The 20,793-nt window shown below is 39.1% G+C and overlaps 1 protein-coding gene and 2 long non-coding RNA genes across 3 annotated transcripts in view; 2 read left to right on the top strand and 1 right to left on the bottom strand.

The window, feature by feature from the left end:
- The window catches only part of LOC122842248, a 30,305-nt gene extending 11,703 nt beyond the window's left edge, over positions 1-18,602 (bottom strand). The window contains exons 1-6 of the long non-coding RNA XR_006372529.1: positions 18,549-18,602; positions 9,815-9,962; positions 8,459-8,509; positions 8,144-8,327; positions 6,714-6,852; positions 4,702-4,766 (exon numbers count right to left, since the gene is read on the bottom strand). This is a non-coding gene — a long non-coding RNA (uncharacterized LOC122842248). The remainder of the gene's footprint in view (positions 1-4,701; positions 4,767-6,713; positions 6,853-8,143; positions 8,328-8,458; positions 8,510-9,814; positions 9,963-18,548) is intronic.
- LOC122842249 lies at positions 1,183-7,584 on the top strand. The gene is made up of 3 exons (XR_006372530.1): positions 1,183-1,315; positions 4,467-4,590; positions 7,020-7,584. It is a non-coding gene; the product is annotated as an uncharacterized LOC122842249 (long non-coding RNA).
- On the top strand, positions 10,293-20,227 carry cdc42ep3 (CDC42 effector protein (Rho GTPase binding) 3). The gene is made up of 2 exons (XM_044135949.1): positions 10,293-10,568; positions 18,578-20,227. Exon 2 carries the CDS (start codon positions 18,773-18,775, stop codon positions 19,811-19,813), a length of 1,041 nt encoding a protein of 346 aa, XP_043991884.1. The 5' UTR covers positions 10,293-10,568; positions 18,578-18,772; the 3' UTR covers positions 19,814-20,227.
- The last annotated feature ends 566 nt before the right edge of the window (positions 20,228-20,793 follow it).

Raw genomic sequence — 20,793 nt, 5'->3', positions numbered from 1 at the left:
GTTAGCCTTGTAAATGCAACAAAAGACAAATTCACAGTCAAGTTCACAGGCCAGTTATGAACTTGTTGTGCTAGTTCACAACTAGCCTGGTGAACTAGCATTCACTAGACAGGTGAATGCTAACCAGCCAAACTAGCATTCACAAGGCGAACAGTATGAGTTATGAGACATATAATCTGTGAAAAGTGCTTCTCCACTTCCTCCCTGAGCTGCTACTGCCGTATGAAGAAATGCGCCAAAAACGACCAATCAGAGCCAGGAGGCGGGGCTTAGCGCTGTCAATCATCCTAGTGAACATGCTGATAAACATGCTAATGGCAGAGAAACAACTTACCATTACAAGAAAATACCTGCCTCCTACCTCTGATTGGCATGTTATTGTTCACATCCACAACGGTCTAAGTTTCGCGCATGCGCACAATGCTGGAGGGCAGAAAGACGATTCCTTTCCTGTCCGAAACCGCGCTGCCGCGGTAGAACAATCCCGTTCACAAAATGAAACCTGGACATGGAGATATTATTAATTTAGTGAGCCGAGCAAACGGAAGAATAACGCAGAATAACCTAAAGAATAAGTCAAAACCACTTTTTTTCTCACTCTCTCAGCGCTTCACTACACGCAGACTCGTTGCCATAGCAACTCACCACAACGTCACAAAATATTTCAGGATTCAACACTGAAAAACACGGAAACATTTCACACACAAAGAACAGAAAATTCAGTCAGCTACAACTTTGTGTTTTAAGGCTTGGTGTTTATTTTGTGACCATTAAGAAATTGCTTTTACCTGCTATTAGCTAAGCTAACAGCAGTGGCTGATTAGCTAACTTAAACATCTGCTCTATTGATGATCTGTCACAGTTGGAGTTTAGGTCGCCTATTTATTTTGTCACCAAATTCCTCATCACATCTACATGTTAAGGTTGTTAAAGTCGAGCAGGAATAACTGGCCTACTTCCCTCGCTAGGAAGAAGTTTTAATAAAAAAATTTTGTTGCCATTTTTTTAGTTCTGGTATTGACAAACACACACAAACTCCTAATACCACTCAGAGACCACAATTGATTATTATTACTGCCAGAATTAGCAACAGCAAATAAAATCAGAAGCATAACCTCATGGCCTCATGCAGACGTCACGCTTTTTCTCCTGAAAGCATTTAAAACAGTGCGTCAGCGAAAATAAAGACTCTCTGGAATGTTATTTACTGAGCAAGCAGATAAGAAGACTCTTGTAAACCAAACAGGAGCGACACTTTGGTTCCCAGTGGACGGCACGGAGAACAACAGGAAGCAGTCATTTGATCAGATTGGAGGTAAGAACAAGTTAAGGTCACTCTCCTCGCAAACTTGTCATGCAATGCTGATGTATCATTAAGAGGGCAGCTATTTACTTTATATCTCAGAAATGCGGAATAATGTCTTCATTTCCCTTGTGACTGGTAAATATTCAGCTGTTGCTCAATAACACCATCCAAACATCATTTTATTCGCATTAAACCTTACAGTGAGAATTACATAACGGCCGCTGTGTACATTCTCTGAATTCCAGCATGTTGGAACGAGTTTCTAGAGATTGAAGCCCCTTTGTAACAAAGTACAGACTCTGCCAGAGGGCAGAAGATAAATCAAAGAGCAGCAAACAGGACATCTCAAATGATCTGAAGATCTGCACCGGCATGACAAACGATACTCTGCTTTCATTCAGTGACGTGATCTCTGAATTAGATGATACACAGCAACAACACAAAATCTTACCAAGTAATTTTGGTCCGAATATCTTAGCACACTTGAAATAAGACAAACCAACTTAAAAGTAACGTTTCAGCCAGATGTAGAGGCTTTTTAGAGTAAACAAATCTTTAATGTTGCTGAAAAAGAATTAGTTCCATTGGCAGATAAATTAACTGATAACATGGAGAAAATGTCTTGCTATAAATTAAATAATCTGCCAATGGAAGTAGAACTGGGTTGCTAGGTAACAGGGCTGGGCTCGACAGGGGTTGCTAGGTAACGACATAATGCTGGTTGATTGTGAAATAAGTGGAACTAGAACTTTTTCCATCAATATTAAGGAATTATTTACTTAAAGCAACCCTCTATATTTATTAAAAGTTACTTGTAAATTAGTTTAGTCTTATTTTAAGTGTATGAAGATATTCGCAGTAGAAACTAAACCAAAATTACTCAGTAAGATTTTATGTTCTTGCAGGGAACTGGTAACATTACACTCCTATGATACCAAAATCTTGTTCTGGTGCAAATAGTGGGTATGCATTAGGGCAGGGGTGTCCAAAATGTGGCCCTGGGGGCCTTTAGTGGCCTCTGGACAGATTGTGTGTGGCCCCTGACGTCAGCTCAAGAAGGATATAAATCTGGGCCCCCAGTACAGGTATTTAAAAATGATCACAAAGAAGTAAAATATTCTGACAATAGAAAACATTAGCTAAAATCAGAGGTGGGCAGAGTACACAGAAATTGTGCTCAAGTTAAAGTCGAACTACTTCAACTTATTTTTACTCAAGTACAAAGTAGCCATCCAAGAAATTACTCAAGTAAGAGTAAAACTGTGTTTGGAAAAAGTCTACTTATGTACTGATAGTTGATCAAATTTAAAAATTATATAATCACACAGACCAAAATATAAAATGAAGTGGAAATTTTGGTTACAATTACAATTACAATTCATAATTAAATAATCAGGCAAAAGACATTTATTCTAAATCAGTTTCTTTCAATAAAAAAACTGATGAAACTTTAACAAAAACTACAGGTGTGTAATTTATGGTTAAACATGTTTATTTTTCATTCAGTAGGTAGAAAATCCAGAATTTTTACTCAAGTAAGAGTAGAAATACTGTATAATAACATTACTTAAGTAAAAGTTAAGAGTACAAAGTAGTAAAATATTCCTATTTTTTTTATAAGTAGTTTCTACACAACTCTGTTAATGAGACATAAAAAGCCAGAGGAGCACAATGGAGGCAACATCATGACTCTTGGCCTCTCGCCATCCCATCCTCCCAAATTCCAGCCTTCACCTTGACCAAACTTTGTTCATTTGCTAAATAAGGCACAGAAGCCCAGCGCTACCTCATGGTGCGTGTGGTCTGCTGTAATTCAGGGCGGCCCGTCGCCCACGCTCACACAGAAAAGCATTCTGAGATACAGCCACAGAGCAAGACGGTGTTTAGACTACCCACAATCCCATCCTGCTCTTCCCCCCGCAGGCAGACGGTCGGCCTGTGCCCCCCGGACGGCGAGCGCTGTGAAACCTTTACTGTCAAAATGAAACTAAACAAGTTTAAGGAGCCAGAAGGGGAAAAAGTAAGAGGCAGCTCAGAAAGAAAAACTTTTCTGAGAACTGATCAAAATGTTTAACTGATGACACCGTCCTTTAAAGCAGTGGTTCCCAAAGAAGTTCCCTTATGGATTACAATAAAATCCCCCCCCAAAAAGAAAAGAAAATCAACTGGGCACACACATCGTTCAACCAGACATAAAGTTCATTTTCAAACTCCACTGAAGTTTATTTCACACTTCAGGTTGCAACAAAACAAACTACACACCATCTTTACAGTGAAACACTTTTTCATTCACCCCATACTGCTTCCTGCGCCCCGCTGCAATGGCTCTGCGACCCCCTAGGGGGCGCGCCCCACACTTTGGGAACCACTGCTTTAACGGATTAAGAAATGCTAACAAATGACAATTAAACCGACTGAATGCAGTGGTGTCTGAGCCAAGATCAAGTCAAATTGTGCAACTTTATGGTCAATGGAAACGCAGCTAGTGACCGTTTTTTAAATGAGGTGGAAGCTGAGTGTCAAAAGCACCTGTGTGTTTCAGCAACATACAAAAATCAGCGCCATCTAGCGGCCCGGCATGACAACTACAGCTGGCCGTCTTGTCTAAGTGTGAAACTTTTCCCTAATCAACTTCTGGAAATACCGTGAGTTTCCAGCCAGCGGTTTCGTGTAAATGTCCCCTCATGCCGACACTTTTTGAATCCAATTAAAACTTTTCAAGAAGTTTGAAGTAGAAGTTTGAAGTACTACACAGGTGTAAAAGCATAGACAACACAAACTGCACAGCTGCAAGGTTATTTACAAAAAGGAGACTAGTAAGGCCAAAAGAACATGCACATTATAACTATATGTCAAAATCACAGCGCCATCCCGTGGCGTGGCATGACAACTACAGCCGACTTAAAGTTTCTTAGCAGTCTTGTCTAAAATGTGAAATGTTTCCCAAATAAAAATAAAAATAATGTTGAAAGTCCTAAGGCGGGAAATGTTTAGTCTGAATTAACGTCAGACAGTGAGAGAGAAGCTCTATTGCTCATTTTAAAGCAAAGAAAATGGATAAAAGATCTGCAGTCCATGTTACGTTTTGAATAGAGAGCTTTTAGTTTTTCTGTTTTGTGTTTTTTTGGTTTTAACCATGTTCTTCATCTCGCTTTCCCAGTTCTCACAAAGGCAGAGCGATAAGGATGCAGCTTACTCAATAATGGGTGTGAACACGGGTAAAGCACTGTGTCGACACAACTGGAGCTAAACCTGTGAGTTATGAGGAAGCCACCGTGAAGCTTGTGAGTAAAAACATGAGTAAAAGTGGAGAAAATGACAAGAAGTGCCTTGTTTTTGGAGGCTGGTCTCTGTTTCATGTGTTCACTTCACCGGACAAGGAGAGGCTTGTTTACCTGACAGGCGACCAGTTCATAGCGTCTCCGTTTGGGAACGGTGACATCAGTGGAACCGTTTGGACCTAAAAGAGAAAAACTGAGGTTAAAACAGGACAGGGAGCTTTTATTTGAAAAATATTGGATTTAATTTTAAAAAATGATTAACTTCTTCCACTGCTCACAGTAAAAAAAGAATTGCACAACGAATACAGGAGTTATAATCCAGAGTGGGTAAATATGACTTTTGGTATTTATTTACAATTAAAGCAAAAAGAAATGGACTAGTTTTTCCAGATTACACTGAAAAAACCCAACATCAAACCAAGTATTTCTGTCTGGTTTATAGTGCAAATATTATATAATATACTTGAAATAACTTACAAAACACTTTCAATAAGATATATTTGTTTGTTTTAAGTCAATTATTCTTTAATATTCATAAAACGTTCTAGTTGGAGTGGCGGATTTTTTTACTCATTTCACTATAAATGGGCCCAACTCCGTTACCTAGCAACACCAGCCAAGCTCAGCCCATCGCCTAGCAACCTAGTCTTATTTCCACTGTCTGGATTTATTGACTTAAAATGAGCTCCTATAATTTGCTGAAAAGTTACTTGTAAGTTAGTTTTGCCTCAGTTCAACCGTAATAAGACATTTGGACCAGAAACTAGACAGAAATACTTACCATGATTTTGTGTTTTTGCAGTGAACAATATTTGCACCTCATATTAAATGTGCACAACGTTACGTTTATTGTTGATTTTCTTAATTTGAAACAAAATTAAATAGAGGTTACTATTTACATGCAGTAATATAAGAATTGGTGAATTTCTTTTGATTTTCTATAACAATAAACTGAGTCGATGTTTTTTGCTTCTTTGCAATCTTCCAAACCGATTAGACTGACCGACACTCAGAACAATTAGACTGAAGCAAGTTGGGAAATTTTCCTGTCGCTCTCTGGAAACAACTGCAGGTTTCAGCCGAGTTTTTCTGATGTCTCACCACTTAAGGAAGATGAACATAGAGGATGTTCAGAACTGGAAACTGCAGGGAAACAAGTCACTTTAAAATGATCAGAGTGTGAATCATTCAAGGAAGACGTCATTGCTCCACCTTCAAGCTTGGTTGCCCACATGAATAAACAAAATGGCTTCTGTGGAAAAGTTCTGTGCTCAGACAAACATGGAGCAGCTCGGCCGCAAATGGCAAGAAAAACGTGTGAAATGCCAAACGTTCAGTCTCACCTCAAATCAACAAGTGAAAGACTGAATCTTGGATAAAACTGGGTGTTCAATACCAGATCTGGATAAATTATGTTAACATTACCCGATTTACACAAATACCTGAACTCTGGAAACCTTTACAAGCCAGGTCACTAAAATAAAGTCAAATCTGCAAGAAAAGTGTTTTAATATCCCACCAGAATTACCCCAGAAGCTTGTTGTTGGTTAGAAAAAGTATAAAGTGAAATTGTGTCATGCTAGGATGATTTAGCTAAATTTAAGTAGGGGTTAATGCAGATTTTAGAATCTGTATCTAACTTTATTTTTACCTATGCAGGTCTAAGATGTAAGAATATGAAACTTCTGCACCACATCTTTGTTTTAAATTTAGCTAAAGTTCTATATTATACAGAATATTTCAAACTCCGGCCCGCTATATGCTAACATTCAGGATAACACTTGTTTTCTTAAATATATACATCAATCAAATTAAAGCACTTTTTATCTACATATTGCCAAATTACATGCAAGGGAAATTATCTTTAATATTATTTAACTTTAAGAAGTAGTCATCAAAGGCAGGAAAAGCTATTTATTCATATTTTAGCAAATGAAGACATTTGTTTTCTTACGGTCCAAAATGGAGATTAATTAATTTGACACCACCGATCTACAGTATTCCCAACTTGACAAAATTATTAGAATAAATCATTCAAGGCCAAAAATTAATATCCATTATCAGTGTATGTAAACTTCTGACTGAACCTGAATGCTGTAAACCAAATATCCATCCTGGCAACTTACTAATACAGAGGAGCCATAGTACAACGGTGAGTTAAGATGCAAATGGAGGTTTGAAGGAAAACTAAGGGCCCTCCTGTTGAGCATAAAAGAGAAATGTAGTTTCCATTCTGCTGCTCCATCCTGGATTCTCTGGAGGAAACTGTTGAAGAACAAGTTGTGAAATGTTGCAGCAAGTTGCACAAACGTTCTGATTCTGTGTATCCTGCCAAGTAAAATGAGTTTCTCTAAATACCTAAAGACCACAAAGCAAGAGTCGAAAAGCACATTTACTTTAACTTAATTATAAATTATTATTTTTGCTTCTAGGCTTCCGTTGCTGTTGCCATCTTGCATCAAGTATCCCTGTATTCGTCCAGGATCCAACTGCTGTGGACCACCCACATCTTTCAGGAAGTGGCACAATTTCTACATTTAAAATTATGGTAAAAAAAAAAAAAAGCATAATTTGCTATGTAACATAATTGCATTTCCACAGTTATGCTGATTGAGCCCAACTCTACATTTCTGGTAAACTAGCAGAGGGCTTTGCAGTTTTAGTAGTTTTTAATTTCCACATTATAATGGCACTAAAAGTACCAGCAGTAATTTTTATTTCCTTTTTTTACTGTTAGATTGGAAACAACATGTGTGTTTACATCATTTTAAGAGGGACATATTATGCAAGTCACTTTTTGCATGTTTTTGTACTTCCATTTGGGTTTTGACTGCCTCTAAAAACAGCTAAAGCACTTAAAAACAGCTGTGTTTTGGTAATAAGTTAGTGTTTTTTGGTGTTTGGAAAACTAGCCATTTAAAAATTTCCCCATTGCTAAGTCGCTGCACCGTTGCCTAGCAACGCCAGCCAAGCTCAGCCCCATTATTGAGCAATCCAAGCAGAGTTCCAGCATCTGTGGTCAGTTGGTTTTATCTCTGCATGCATTGCACAAAGACAAAACTTTCTGCTCTACTAATGCTTTTCAAAGATGTACGGTTGTCTAATTGCTCGTCTGTTTGCAGCCGTTTTCATGTGAGAGTGTAATTGTTGAATTGGGGGCGTGGCCAATTCAACCAATGGCAAGAGACCCTAAAACAGCTCTGAGCAGACTAAAACAATTTTGTGCAAAAATAATATAATGAACATAATAAATCACCTGTAAACAAATATGAACAAACTGTTCTCCATTCTCTTTTTACAAAATGTGTGTTTTCTGATTATTTTAAGACCCCAAAATAGAAACAAAATGGCTGTTCTTTAAAAATGACAAATGACAATGTTTATGAACCATGTTGTCTTTGTTCAAAAGGTCATGTAACACTTGAGGCTTTAAATTAGTTTTATTGGCTAGACTGAGGGCAAACCCTGGAAGTAGACAAGCATAAATTGTTTAGAAGCAACAAATAAATAGTTGTAGTAACTTTCTAAAGTAAGGATGAGTGTGTCGCTGTCTTACCAAGGAACAAAATCTCCCAGTGATTAATCTTCCAGGCGACATTGCTTATTAGAGCCTCCGCCATCCTGGAGTTTCCACGGTTTAGTGCGCTTCCTACAGTAAATGAAAGGACAGTGCTCCGCGTCCTCCCTAATGATCATGTGGCGGCGACATGGGTCCCGCGATGACATCACCCCGGGGCAATCTGACAACACCAAAGCAGCCCATTCACAACTGCTCTTTAACTGGTGGTAAATAACGCTGGTGTACGTTAAACAGAGTATGCATTCGCGACAAACAGACACAGGCCAGGATGCAGTTCAGCACAAGACTTACTCTGATCTGATCGTGTCAGAAATAACATGACCTCCACCCATGTTGGTTTACCTGTTAAAAGATGTGAAAAATTATGTTTTAATAAATCATTTCATTAAAAATATTATTCTTTTATTTAAGTATATTTATTCAGTGAAGGGGAAAAAAAATCTCCAAAATGAAAAACAAGAAAACAGGCCATTCAAGTAAGGCGGGAAATGAATGAAGTAAAGAAGTCCCCCTGCCAACTTCTCCATATCATCATTCTGAACAATGAATGAAACGTTTTAGGCTGTTTTCACACCGAATAGTCTACTGGACTCTGTTGACTCAATAATCACTACTGATGTTAGCATCCACACTTTAATGGTCGCCATAAACATAGTTAACAACATCCTCTTCTCACAACAGAATGAAAAACTACAGTTCTAGCTTGGCCTCCCATTACCTTACGTCCAAAACACGCGCAGTATGCTGTCTATAACTTAACAGACTCGGTTCAAATACAATTTCACTGTGTCAAACAAACCAAACTATTGAAAAACCTGTTCCCCTCTTCGCCTGAGGGGGGTGCTACACCAAGAACCACTGAAGGAAACGACACAAAACCCTCTAAAGAAGACACCGAGCATAACTTCTTCTTTAATGTAAACAAAAATGGAGTGGTGTCAGATTTTAGCCATTGTAGGATTTCTCCTTTGTCTTTGATTTCTCCAGCTAGCGCTAGCTAGCATTTGTTTTGGTTGTATTTACCCAACATGCTTTGTGCTGCTGTCCACTTCCTCTGTTTGGAGCAGTTTCAGGTCCGCTTGCCCTTTGCATATGCATTCAAAATGCACCAGGGTTCACTTCAACCGAATCAAGACCGAGGTTTGTAGGCAGACCAAAGTTTCCTGTTTTTGGTCCATATCAGAGTTTGATTACTTATTCACACCTCCTCAAAAGAACTGGACTTTCTAGGCAAACAGACTGGAGTTCGATTAAAGTGGACCAGGCAGGGTTGGTGTGAATCCACCTTCAGTCAGAACTTAGACTGACAGCAGGAAAAATACAGTCACCTTCCTAAAATAACGGCCTGTCACTTTCTTTTGCCAAAATCACCTTTGTCAAAGAAGAATTTATTTTAGTAAGGTGACGATGTGGAGTGATTGATTTTGTGGCACCCTTCCCCCAGCATGTAAAGAAGACTGAACAAGCCGAGTCTCACACCTCTCCTTTTGCCCTTCGAGCAGGAAAAAAATTGTTTCCCATCACCCCTGATGCAGAGTGGTTGCCACGGTGATGGGAATTTTCAGGATGAAAAAAAAGTGGATTTGCCTCTGCTTGGTGTTCTTGTTGTTAGTTGTGTTATTTTTGAAGCCTTTCTTTCCCACTCACCACCTTGTGTCTCATTTAGAAATCGTTGCAGGGAGGCAGAGTGAGAGCAAGCAGTAGCTGGCCATCTGCTCTTCCTACACGTGCTGCAGTGCTGCAGTATTCTGCAACAATTAGTCTGTTCAGTCGATGACGCCTCGCTGTGCTGCAGCTTTTAGGAGAGAAAAAAAAATCAGATCTCATCATGAAGTGAGTTTGCAAAATTAGAGTTTGGGAAAATAATGAGTATGTGTGTTTACAGAGATGAGAAAAATCAGGACAGGCGCCAAAGACAGACAGGGTGAGTCCCAGATTGGATCTTATCAGATGTGAGAAGTTAAACAAGGACAGAGTCAGAGAACAACCAATAACACATATTTATTTTGCAGAAGCAAAGCTGATGAACGGCTAAAATAATAATAATTAAAAAAACAAGCTCTGCAAGAGAGTGGACAGACGTGCACAGGTGCTGCAGGAGAGAGACGACCGAGAAGGAAGAGAAACAGACAAGAAGGGAGAGGAGGAGGGAGCCAGTGGGGGGAGTGAAGCGAGGTGGAGGAGGAGACTGCAGAAGGAAAAAGGAGTGGGAGAGCAATTCCCAAACAGCTGTCCAGCAGACGTCCCAGTCATCCGGAGTGCAGCGCCCGGAGGTGGACACAGAAGGCAGGACAGTGTCAGCGCGCCGCAGGAGCAGCACTGCGGCACACACACACACACAGATACACACTTCGTCCTGAGAATCAGAGGGATACCGGACCGGGATTCAGATCCAGCCGAGGTAAGGGAGAGATGTTTGACCCCACGCTGCGATGCTAACATGATCGGAGAGATGCTGCTGGAGATTTGCTGCTGACATGCATGTCTGTGAGGGTTCCTCTGAGAAAATGTTTGAACCATAAAACTATGACCAAGCATGTATAAAAATCTCTGCTTTGCTTTCGTTTATGTAATCTTAAAGTAAAACCGCATCAGATTCTTCAGATTGTGTTTTTCTTTTTTACTACATCTTTCATACTAGTTCTGCACATTCAATAAATCATGTATCAAAACATTCAGCTTCTTCAGGAGAATGCTGCTGTATCTTTTCGTATTTTCAGCTTTCATACTTTTTATAATATTAAAATTTTTATGCAGATTTTGGCTCCACTGAAATTCAGCAAAAACTTTATCTTCATCAGCCTGTTAATTCTGCCTACTTCAGTCTAGAAACTTAACTCAACTTTTAAACCAATCACAAGACGCTATTTTTATATTATTCAGCTTTTTGATTTGAGTTTTTCTAAACTCATGGTTTATATTTTATGCAGTTTTTTTATTTTTTTTTTACAGTGTAACCCAAGGGCAGAATTCTTAGACTGACAGTGGGCACTGATGCTTTTTAATGTTTCACAAACAAAATGCTGCTGTTCGTACATATCTGACTCTACAGAAATAATTTATACATCAAAATGTAACCATTGCTATCTGCTTTGACAAAATATGAGCATCATTGCTGTAGATTTTACGGTTTTCTTTCAAGCACTTCTGGAGTTCAGGCATGTCACACATTGCTCCATTGGGCTCCATATAAAACATTCAGAATTCCACAAAATTCAGCTAAAATTTTCTGATCTTTAACACTCTCCTACTTCTGAAAACTTCAATCTAAAAACTCCATTCAACTTTTAAACGAGTCACAAGATGTAAAGCTATCTTTATGTTATTCAGCTTTTTGATATCTCTTACGGTTTTTTTAAACTCACAATTTAAGTTTTATGCAAATTTTTCGCAGTTTTCAGTTTGACATTGAAATCCAATGGCGGAATTCTTCAACTGGCAGAGCGCAACTTACGCTTTTCAGCTTTTAATTATTTTTCACTAACAGAATGCTGCTGTTCGTACATAATTCTCTCTACAGAAATAATTTATGCATCAAAATGTAGCCACAGCTTTCTGCTTTGAGTAAATATAAGAATCAGTGCTGTAGGTTTTATGGTCTACTTTCAAGCACTTCCGGAGTGCAGGCATGTCACCTCTTCCTCCATTGGGCTCCATATAAAATATTTTCAGCTCTGTCCGTCTAGTCAGCTGTCCTCAGTTTGTCTCCCTTCAGCTGTTTTCAGCTCAGTTCAGCAGCTTCTTTCAGCAGATTAGCATTCTCATGGCTGTTTCACAAGGAACAGCAATTTTTCTAGTATCCCTGTTTTCCAGGAGACATTCATATTCTGGCTTCATGCTTGTAAAGACAGCTTGTTTGTTCTGCAGGGCTGCTCTTGCTTTTTTATTTCTACCAAGTCGCGGATTTTGAAGAGGCCTTTAGCGATACACAAGAAGAAGAGTGTTGATTTTTGCCGGCACATGTTGACATTCTCTTCATGTTTCAAACGCTTTGATTCAGTTCCCCTGCTTGCATCTGCCAAGCAAAACTCTGGCCTGTGCTGGCCATGCATGTGGGTGGCACGAGGGGAGTGAGAAAGAAACACAGAACAAATACTCCACCCTGCTATTCATTCAAGCCACTGGACTCTTTGAAAGCAAGGCCTTTGCCTATAATTGAGGAAACAGCTCATTGCATTTTGTATTTTGTAAGGCTGCCATTACCCTCTGTGGCATGTGCTTTTTATAACAACCCCAAAGAGAGGGTCTTTCTGATATGCAAAGGCGTGACCCAAGTCAAGGTCATAGTTTGACATCAAGAGGAGGACTTGGTAGCATCAAAGTTGTTTTATAGAGAGAATGGGAGGCGCTGGACTCTTTTTACTTCCAAATGGTCCCAAAAAAAGGCAACATGTAGATTAAAGTATGGTGATTTCTTTTTTGTGTGAAAGGTCACTCTGGTCATCCTTCGATGGATATTTTGGGAAGTGATCTGTATCTATTTTTAAAAAGAAGGTAGCAGCTGCTTGCAGACTGTAAAGCATCAGCAAATTGGAGTGTTTATTAAGACTACAGTAAGATTACGCTGCATCTCAGAATAATACCGAGCCGCTGATATCACAAGCGCCTTTAAGGTGTCCAGAAATACCCGGGCAGATCACGAGCCATAAGCTTAATTACCCGATACCAGCTCTATATTTATCAGCCTCCACACTCAAAGCTTCATCACCTCGCATGCATTGCCTCGCCTTCCAGTTTTAAAGAGGCTGGAGTGGCTCCAGATCCCTGCATGTCCAGACAGATACTTTGCTGACCCAATGACACAGTGTTTTCTTCCTGCACCACTCCCGTTATGACTGCATGACTGCTTGGGGAAGCATTTCTAAGAGGAAGCTGCCATCAGCTTTCCATCTTCCCAGGAGGTGTAAATGAAACCCAGGGCTGCAATCTGTGGTGGCGACACCACTTAGATTGTACTTCGCAGCACGTGCCGAGTTGGTTTAAGTTTTGGAGTCGTTCCAAAAGCATGGTGTGAATCTAGGGCTTGTTTTGCTAGAATACACCTGTTCAACTATTTACAGTGACTCATGGAATCACTCAGTCAGCAACCTCAATTAACTTTGTTGGTTATTCAGCATAGAAGTCTCCAGCGTCACATTTTTATCAATCTGATAGTTATGAATATGCATTTTCATCCCCAGTTATGCCAGGCTGACAAACTATTTTTGAACATATTGTATTGGCAAGATTGCTATGTGATTTATAAAAATGCTAACTGAATACTAGCTTGGTAAAAAAAAAATCAGCCCCTTTTCAACTGTATTGCTGTTTGAAGTTTTAGCCAATCGCTAACGTTTGGCTGTGACATGCGTCATGCGCTACGCGCTAGTATGACACTATATAGCTCACTAGAAATCGCATCCTCCAGTGCGAATGTTAATGTTAGTTCACTATAAAAACTGGCAGATTGCAATGCTAAAACAGCAAAAAGGTTTGGTTGAAATTTAACCATTGAGTTTGTCCCAAATTTCAATGGGAGAAATTAAAATTTCTACGACGGCGATGGCCATGCTCATTAAATCTTGCAGAAAAGACACAATGACAACATAATGTATTCCCATGATATGCTATGCACTGTGTGTGCTGCTGAAAATCTGTTCACCAAGAAGGCTTAGAGCGGCTCCAACTGTCTGCAGCATGACCTATTTTCTGTTTAATTCAATAAACAATAATTTGACTAAATAGTGGGGGGACTCGTTTATCCTCAAATGGTCAAATGATTCTTAAATATAAGAATAAAGTAATAATCAAACCATAAAGATATAACAAAATGAATGTCTTATAAAATCCGCTTCATGACTTTACACCAGTGTTTCCCAACCCTGGTCCTCCAGGCTCACTGTCCTACAGGTTTTAGAGGTTTCCCTGCTTTAATGTGCCTGATTCAACTGACTGCAGTTCAACAAACTGACTGCAGTTCAACGAACGCCTGTTAACCAGTCATCAACTGAAATCAGCTGGACTGAAGCAAGGAAATACCTAAAACACTGCTTTACACTTAAACCAACCTAATTCACGTGGTGAGATAGGAAACTTTGAGACCAGCTTTAATGAAACAGATTAAGGTTTCATTAAAGCTAAGGCATTGAAGACTGACACCTAATTATAATATCTCTCATGTTTTTCTGCTGTCCCCTTGAATTCCATTCATTCTTGCCGTTTAAGCCCAGCTGACCCTCCAGCGTGAAGCCTGACGCGAAGGTCAGTCCTTCAGGCTTTCACTGTATCAGCTGCCTTCTCATAGACGGCAAGTGGAAATCTTAGAGCATCCATATTGGATTACGCTTTCTTTGAACTACAAGACTAGTTGCAAAATTATAAATACTGACTCAAACTTTTAAGCTATGTTTCAGGGCAAATGACCAAGCTGTGTAAATGGGCTTTATAAGATATAAATCTTTAATACAATGCTAACTGCCGGTAAAAAAGCAATTACTCGGAAATGAATGATGAAATACCTGCACTACATGAACGTTCTTTGAATGGAAGAACTGACATTTGCATTGAGAGTGACACAGGACAGATCTGAGGAATGTTATCTGAAACTGTTACCTTCTCTCTTCTGTTAAGATTATCTGTTTTATTGTATTGAAGTGTTGTTTCATTGTTTTTCTTTCAACTGTTCTAAGCAAAAACAAAATAAAACAAAAAGAATAAAATGTAATGGATATTGACTAAGCACATGACAGGGTATTCATAGCTCTCATTAGACGTTACATGTCTATGAACTTTGTAACTGGCAGCCATCTTGGCAGGCAGTTGCTATGACAACAATGAACAAGCTACAAGCTTAGAGCTAGCTCTCGCTTCGTTTCTATAACATAAACAAATATGTTACAACAATTACTCAATTACAAGTTTTGAATAGTCTAACCCACCTCTGTGTAATACTGAGATAAATATGACCGATTTACTGTAATGCTTAATGCCAAACTAGCAAAATTAGCCAGACTGTTGTAGCTTTTACCTGCTAGCTAAGACGTACATGTAGCCCATGTGTTTGTTACTACATTTACTTACTCTCCCAGTCTTGTTATTCACACAAAGAGTTTGTACGTCCTTTACAAACATTACAGTTGTCCATTTTGTACGTACACTTCCTGTTCACTAAGTAGTTAACTATTTCATAGTAGGAGATCGGAGACAGATTGTCTGCCATCGTCTGACATATTTTCCTTCTCCGTCTCATACGGGTCGATCCCGACAGCAGCCATTTTGTTCATGTATCTTTCTCTCACACATTGGTCAAGATATATTTTTTTGTAGGTCTCAAACCGCATGCACTTGCCTACCAAGATGGCGCAGATCACTTCTCAGTACACGTCAGGATTCATACAGTCCACTGGAAAGAGAATTGTAAAATATTGTTTTACAAGATATGAATAGATGATTCACATCTTCATGTTGTTTCTAAATAAAATGTTGAACTTAAAAACAAAGTACAGTTTTTGCTGTATTTCCTTCTACTAACTTCTACCTCATCCCACTTTCTGCCTCACATGTGTCACACCTTTCACCGCCACCTCTCACAAACGCTCTCACCAACCCTTAAGTTAAGTTCCCATCCAACACACTCGCACACAACCTGCTGGCTGTCAGAGATATATTTAACACCAATGAGCTCATCGAGTGATAAACTGAGATTTCGCCTCGTAAACCTCATTTTCAAATAACGGAGGAGTTGTGACGAGAGCGGAGGCCGTTTGGATTCAAACGCCCGTGTGTGTGTGTGTGTGTGTCCCTTAGTGGGCCTCCTGAACAAACACAAACTTGTTAAGTGACTCAGATAAGAACGGAGTGGCGGTTCGGTCGGCTGCTGCAGGAATGTGGATGTTTTCCTGAGTGAAATGTAAGGTGTGGACCAGTCTGGCCAGGCACTCTCTGCTAATTAAATATGCCTATAAATGGGAAAGTGCTCCTCTTACTCACAGGCTGTCACCTCCCTTCAGCCACAAGCTGTTTTACTGACTGTTCTTCTATTCCATTAGTTTCTAAACTTAAAATGGAAAATCAATCAATTTTACCAAATTCTCTATTTCTGTAACCAGCTGGTGATCCTATGCAGCTGGGTAGTAAATAGATACATTTACTTAAGTAGGAGTATTTTTTACTATGCTTTACTTTTTACTTTTACTTCAGTAATTTTATTATGAAGTATTTCTACTCTTACTTGAGTAAAATTTCTGGATTTTCTACCCACTGAGTGAAAAACAAACATGTTTTAACCAGAAATTCACCAGACACAGAGACACACCTGCAGTTTTTGTTCAAGTTTCATACATTTTACATTGAAAGAAACTGATTTACAAACAATTACCTTTGCCTGGTTTTGTTATTTTTTGTAACTTAAATTAATTATTGTCATGTTGATCTTTAAAGTACCAACATTTTCACTCAACTTTATATTTTGGTCCATCTGCACTGCAAAAACACAAATCTTACAAAGTATATTTAGCCTAGTTTCTAGTGAAAATATCTTGGTTTTCTCTTATTTCAACTGTATTAAGCTAAAAGAAACTTTTTAGTAATATATGGAGGCTTGTTTTAAGTAAATTATTCCTTAAAATTGTTGAAAAAGTACTAGTTTGACTGGCAGATTATTTAACTTACTTCAGAATCGTTACCTAGCAACGCCAGCCAAGCCCAGGCGTTACCTAGCAACCCAGTTCTAGTTCCACTGGCAGTTTATTTCACTTATAAAAATGCATTTTTCCCATGTTATAGGTTAGTTTATCTGCCAATGAACCTAATACTTTTCCACCAATAATAAGAAATTATTTACTTAAAACAAGCTCCTGGTTCTTTCTGAGAAGTTACATTCAAGTTTTTTTTTGTCTTATTTCAAGTATGATAAGATATTTGCATTAGAAACTAGATAAAAAATATTTGGTAAAATTTTATGTCTTTGCAGTGGAGATGGAAAAAATATAAAGTTAAGTGAACATTTTGGTATTTTAAGGACCAGAATGATAATAATTCATATAAATAGTGTATTTTTTAAATATTAAATGATTAATTTGATCAGTCACTAAGTACTTGAGTAGACTCTTTTACTCTTGCTTGGGCAGCTACACCGGTAGCTGCCCAAGACCGTTTCCAGATCGATGCCGCCATTATACCTTTGACTTTTACTTGAATAAAAATATGCTGAAGTAGTGTTACTCTCACTTGAGTACATTTTCTTGTTTTCTACCTACTTTTGATCTCATGGTTACAACAGATTTGCTCCTCAAAGAAAAACCAGTTCACATTCTGCATCCTGTTCCCTCCTAAGATGCCTTTGCTCTGTAATTCTTCAGTCTTATCTCTCACACAATCCCCGTACAGCCCCGTAAACCCCAGTCCTCCCCTCTTTGCCCTCCTCTGGTGCAGCTCTTTCTATCATGCTGGAGCAGTAGCTCGCTCCAGAAACTGGCTGCCCTGCTCTGATCCCCCTCTCTGCCGCCGCTCGCTCCCAATCTGCAGCCCAGCTGTTCCACATTAGCACATCCAGAGCTGGCGCAGACCAGAAGACGTGTGAATGCAGCAGCAAAGTCTGCAGATTTAGGCCTGATCCTCCTTTGCTCTCAAATGCAAGACAAGATTAGTTTTTCCTCACTCTTTAAGGATGCTGAAAGTTTATTTTTGGGACGTGTGGTAATGATTCTTACTAATAAATCCATCATACTGAGGCAAAACAGTAGCTAAAACTGCAGCAGCATCTTCCTGATACTTTAACATCCCCAATCTGATCAATGCATTTTATATGTAATTGTTTAAAAGGGGAATGAAAAGAGCAACAGAGTATTACAAAAATAAAAATAAAAATTAACTATGAGAATAAAGTAAAAAAAATTACAAGAATAAAGTTGTATGAGAATAAAAACAAAAATAATAAGGAAGTCACAATTTTAAGAAAACGGTTATAATATTACAGTAAAACTGTATGAAAATAAAAGGGAAATATTGACAGTAAAGTTATATTTTGAAAATAAAATCATATCATAAGAATAAAGTTGTATTAATGAGAATAAAGTCATAATATTACAACAATAAAATGTTATAATATTTGATCAGATTCACAACTTTATTACAGGAATTAAATTGTATGAGAATAAAGTTGAAATATTACAAAAATATTCATATTATGAGAACAAAGTCAGAATAATCTGACAATAAAGTTGACATATTATGACGCTAATAAAGTCAATATTAGTCATTATTTGGTGAATAATGGGACTTTTAATCCAAAGTTCCATTAAAATAATTATTTTTATGAAGACTGTCATGGTGTTACATCATGTTTTATGACAATGTCGTGAAAGTTTAACCCAGATTTCCCTGTAAACTTTTAAAAACTCACGTTTTTGTCTCTGCTTTTTCTGATTTCAGAAAGTGTCCCCTATCTGAAAACCACCGCCGACAGGAGAGCCGTTTCCAGATCGATGCCACCATTATTCCTGGACTCCTGCATGCGGCGAGTGTTTCTGAGAATGTAACTGAAGCCCCTCCGCAGGGGAACCGTAACGTTCAAACCTACAGAGCATTTTCATCCTAAACATCCGACGCAATCCCCAACAAACAGCCATGCCAGCCAAAGCTCCCATTTACCTGAAACCCATCAGCAGCAAGAAGGGTAAAAAATGTCGGCTGAGAGACATTTTGTCTCCTGACATGATCAGCCCTCCGCTTGGCGACTTCCGCCACACCATCCACATCGGCAAAGGCGGAGAACGAGACGCCTTTGGAGACATGTCCTTCCTCCAGGGGAAGTATGAGCTTCTGCCTGGGAAAAAGGACGTCCACGCTCACTATGGCAACCAAAGTGAGTATCTGCGAGCGCACAGCACAAGCGACGCCTCCCTCGCCGAAACTCCCTCACCGGTCCTCAAGAATGCAATCTCTCTCCCAACCGTCGGGGGCAGCCAAGCGCTCACCCTCCCGCTGATCTCCTCCACCGTCTTCCCAGTGCCAGCAGATCCGCTGGAGGACTTTATGAGTCTGTCGCCGCCTCTGAAAGCCAAAAACCCCGATGAGCTAGAGATGCTCCAGATGGACGCCCTGCTGAGGTCCATGGACGTCTTCGACAGCGAGCCTTCGTCGCCGTTTGCCAATCTCCAGTCGAAACCTGACGTCCTCTTGGACCTGCTGGAAGGTGCAAACAAGTCAACCTTGAAGGCGGTTGCTAAGGCTAACAAGTTAAACAAGAGCGAGGGCAGTTTTGAGAAGCCGTCGCCGTATTTTATCAGCGACGATAGCTTGCGCAAAGTTAATGGTAGTTTAAACAGCAACACTAGCAGCGACAGCTACGACAGCTTCGACAACAAGATGGACTTCCAGAACAACGACGTCTTCAATGGAAACGGATACTTTAACAATGACATTACTGTGGGCTTCAAGCAGGAGCTGTCCAAGTGCAGCAAGGACAGGGTGGACAGGGACAGCGGCGTGGAGGAGGGACGCATTAGCGATTTTGAGTTTGAGCTTTCCAAGGAGAAAAGCGGCTCGCAGGATTCCCTCAGCCAGATCACGGGGTCGCTGCTCTCCCTGGAGTTGGACCTGGGCCCGTCCATCCTGGACGACGTGCTCAACATCATGGATAAACCCGCAGCGAAGAGCCGGCCTTAAGCTGCGCCGCGACGGAGAAGAAGGGAATCTCAAAATTAAGACTTCTGAGTAATCAAAATGGTGTCTGGATATATCATTGAGATGAAAATCAGCTACAGTAAACAAAGCTGCTTATGTTTTTATTGTCAAAACTTCTAAGTATTCTAGCTTCTATGGAGTCTTTATGTTCGTTTTGTTTCCATCCCGGCAGCATGTTCAGGATGCATGTGCTTTGTGTTTCACCTCCGTCGTGCCTTTGATTTTCAGCTGAACGTTTTCATGTCCTCTTGATCTCCAGATTAACGGAGAACATTTTCAGTTTATATAATAATGCACTTTTTGTTGTTCTTCACATGGTTCCAATTTACTATTTCACATAACACTATGCATATTTGTGTTTTTGACATTGTAACACAAATAAATTAATTTTTCCTATTACGTGTCTTTATTTTGCAGTGAATGTATGACAGCGAGTTAGATGGAGAAATATTGAGATCTCAGAAACATTTCTGACATTGAAAGGTCAAAAATATGCAAGAAGAAAAGGCAAACCTTGAGATTATCAGAAATTTTCTAGAAAAAATATAAAAATTTGAAGAGTCAAACATTTTTAAATTTTGTAACTCAGAAATTTCAAAATCTTTCTATAAAACTAAAGTGATTTATCAAAATTTCAGGGTTTTTGTGTAAATTTACTCTTTTTAAAATATATTTAGTACATCAGTTTGATTGACAGCATTAAGCCCCGCCTCCTGGCTCTTATTGGTTGTTTTTGGTGCATTTCTTTAGATGGCTCAGAAAGGAGATTTATCTTTTCACAGATTATCTGTCTTAAACTGTCACAACATGGTGACAGTTTTAACAAATATGTTAAAAAATAATTTTTTATAAAAGCTACATGCTGCAGCTTTAATAAAAAAAAAAACATAAACTTTCTTTTTGGTCCATTAGAACCATAGAGGGACGCAGAAAGGCTGCAAAACTTACAAACAATCCCAGCA

The sequence above is a fragment of the Gambusia affinis genome, linkage group LG13, assembly GCF_019740435.1.
Source record: "Gambusia affinis linkage group LG13, SWU_Gaff_1.0, whole genome shotgun sequence".
Lineage (NCBI taxonomy): Eukaryota > Metazoa > Chordata > Actinopteri > Cyprinodontiformes > Poeciliidae > Gambusia > Gambusia affinis.
The sequence above is the reverse complement of the archived record's forward strand: the minus strand, read 5'-3'. Positions and strand labels throughout refer to the sequence as shown.

Bases quoted from the DNA above. Each gene is read 5' to 3' on its own strand.
- cdc42ep3 (XM_044135949.1), top strand. From the start codon at position 18,773: ATGCCAGCCAAAGCTCCCATTTACCTGAAACCCATCAGCAGCAAGAAG.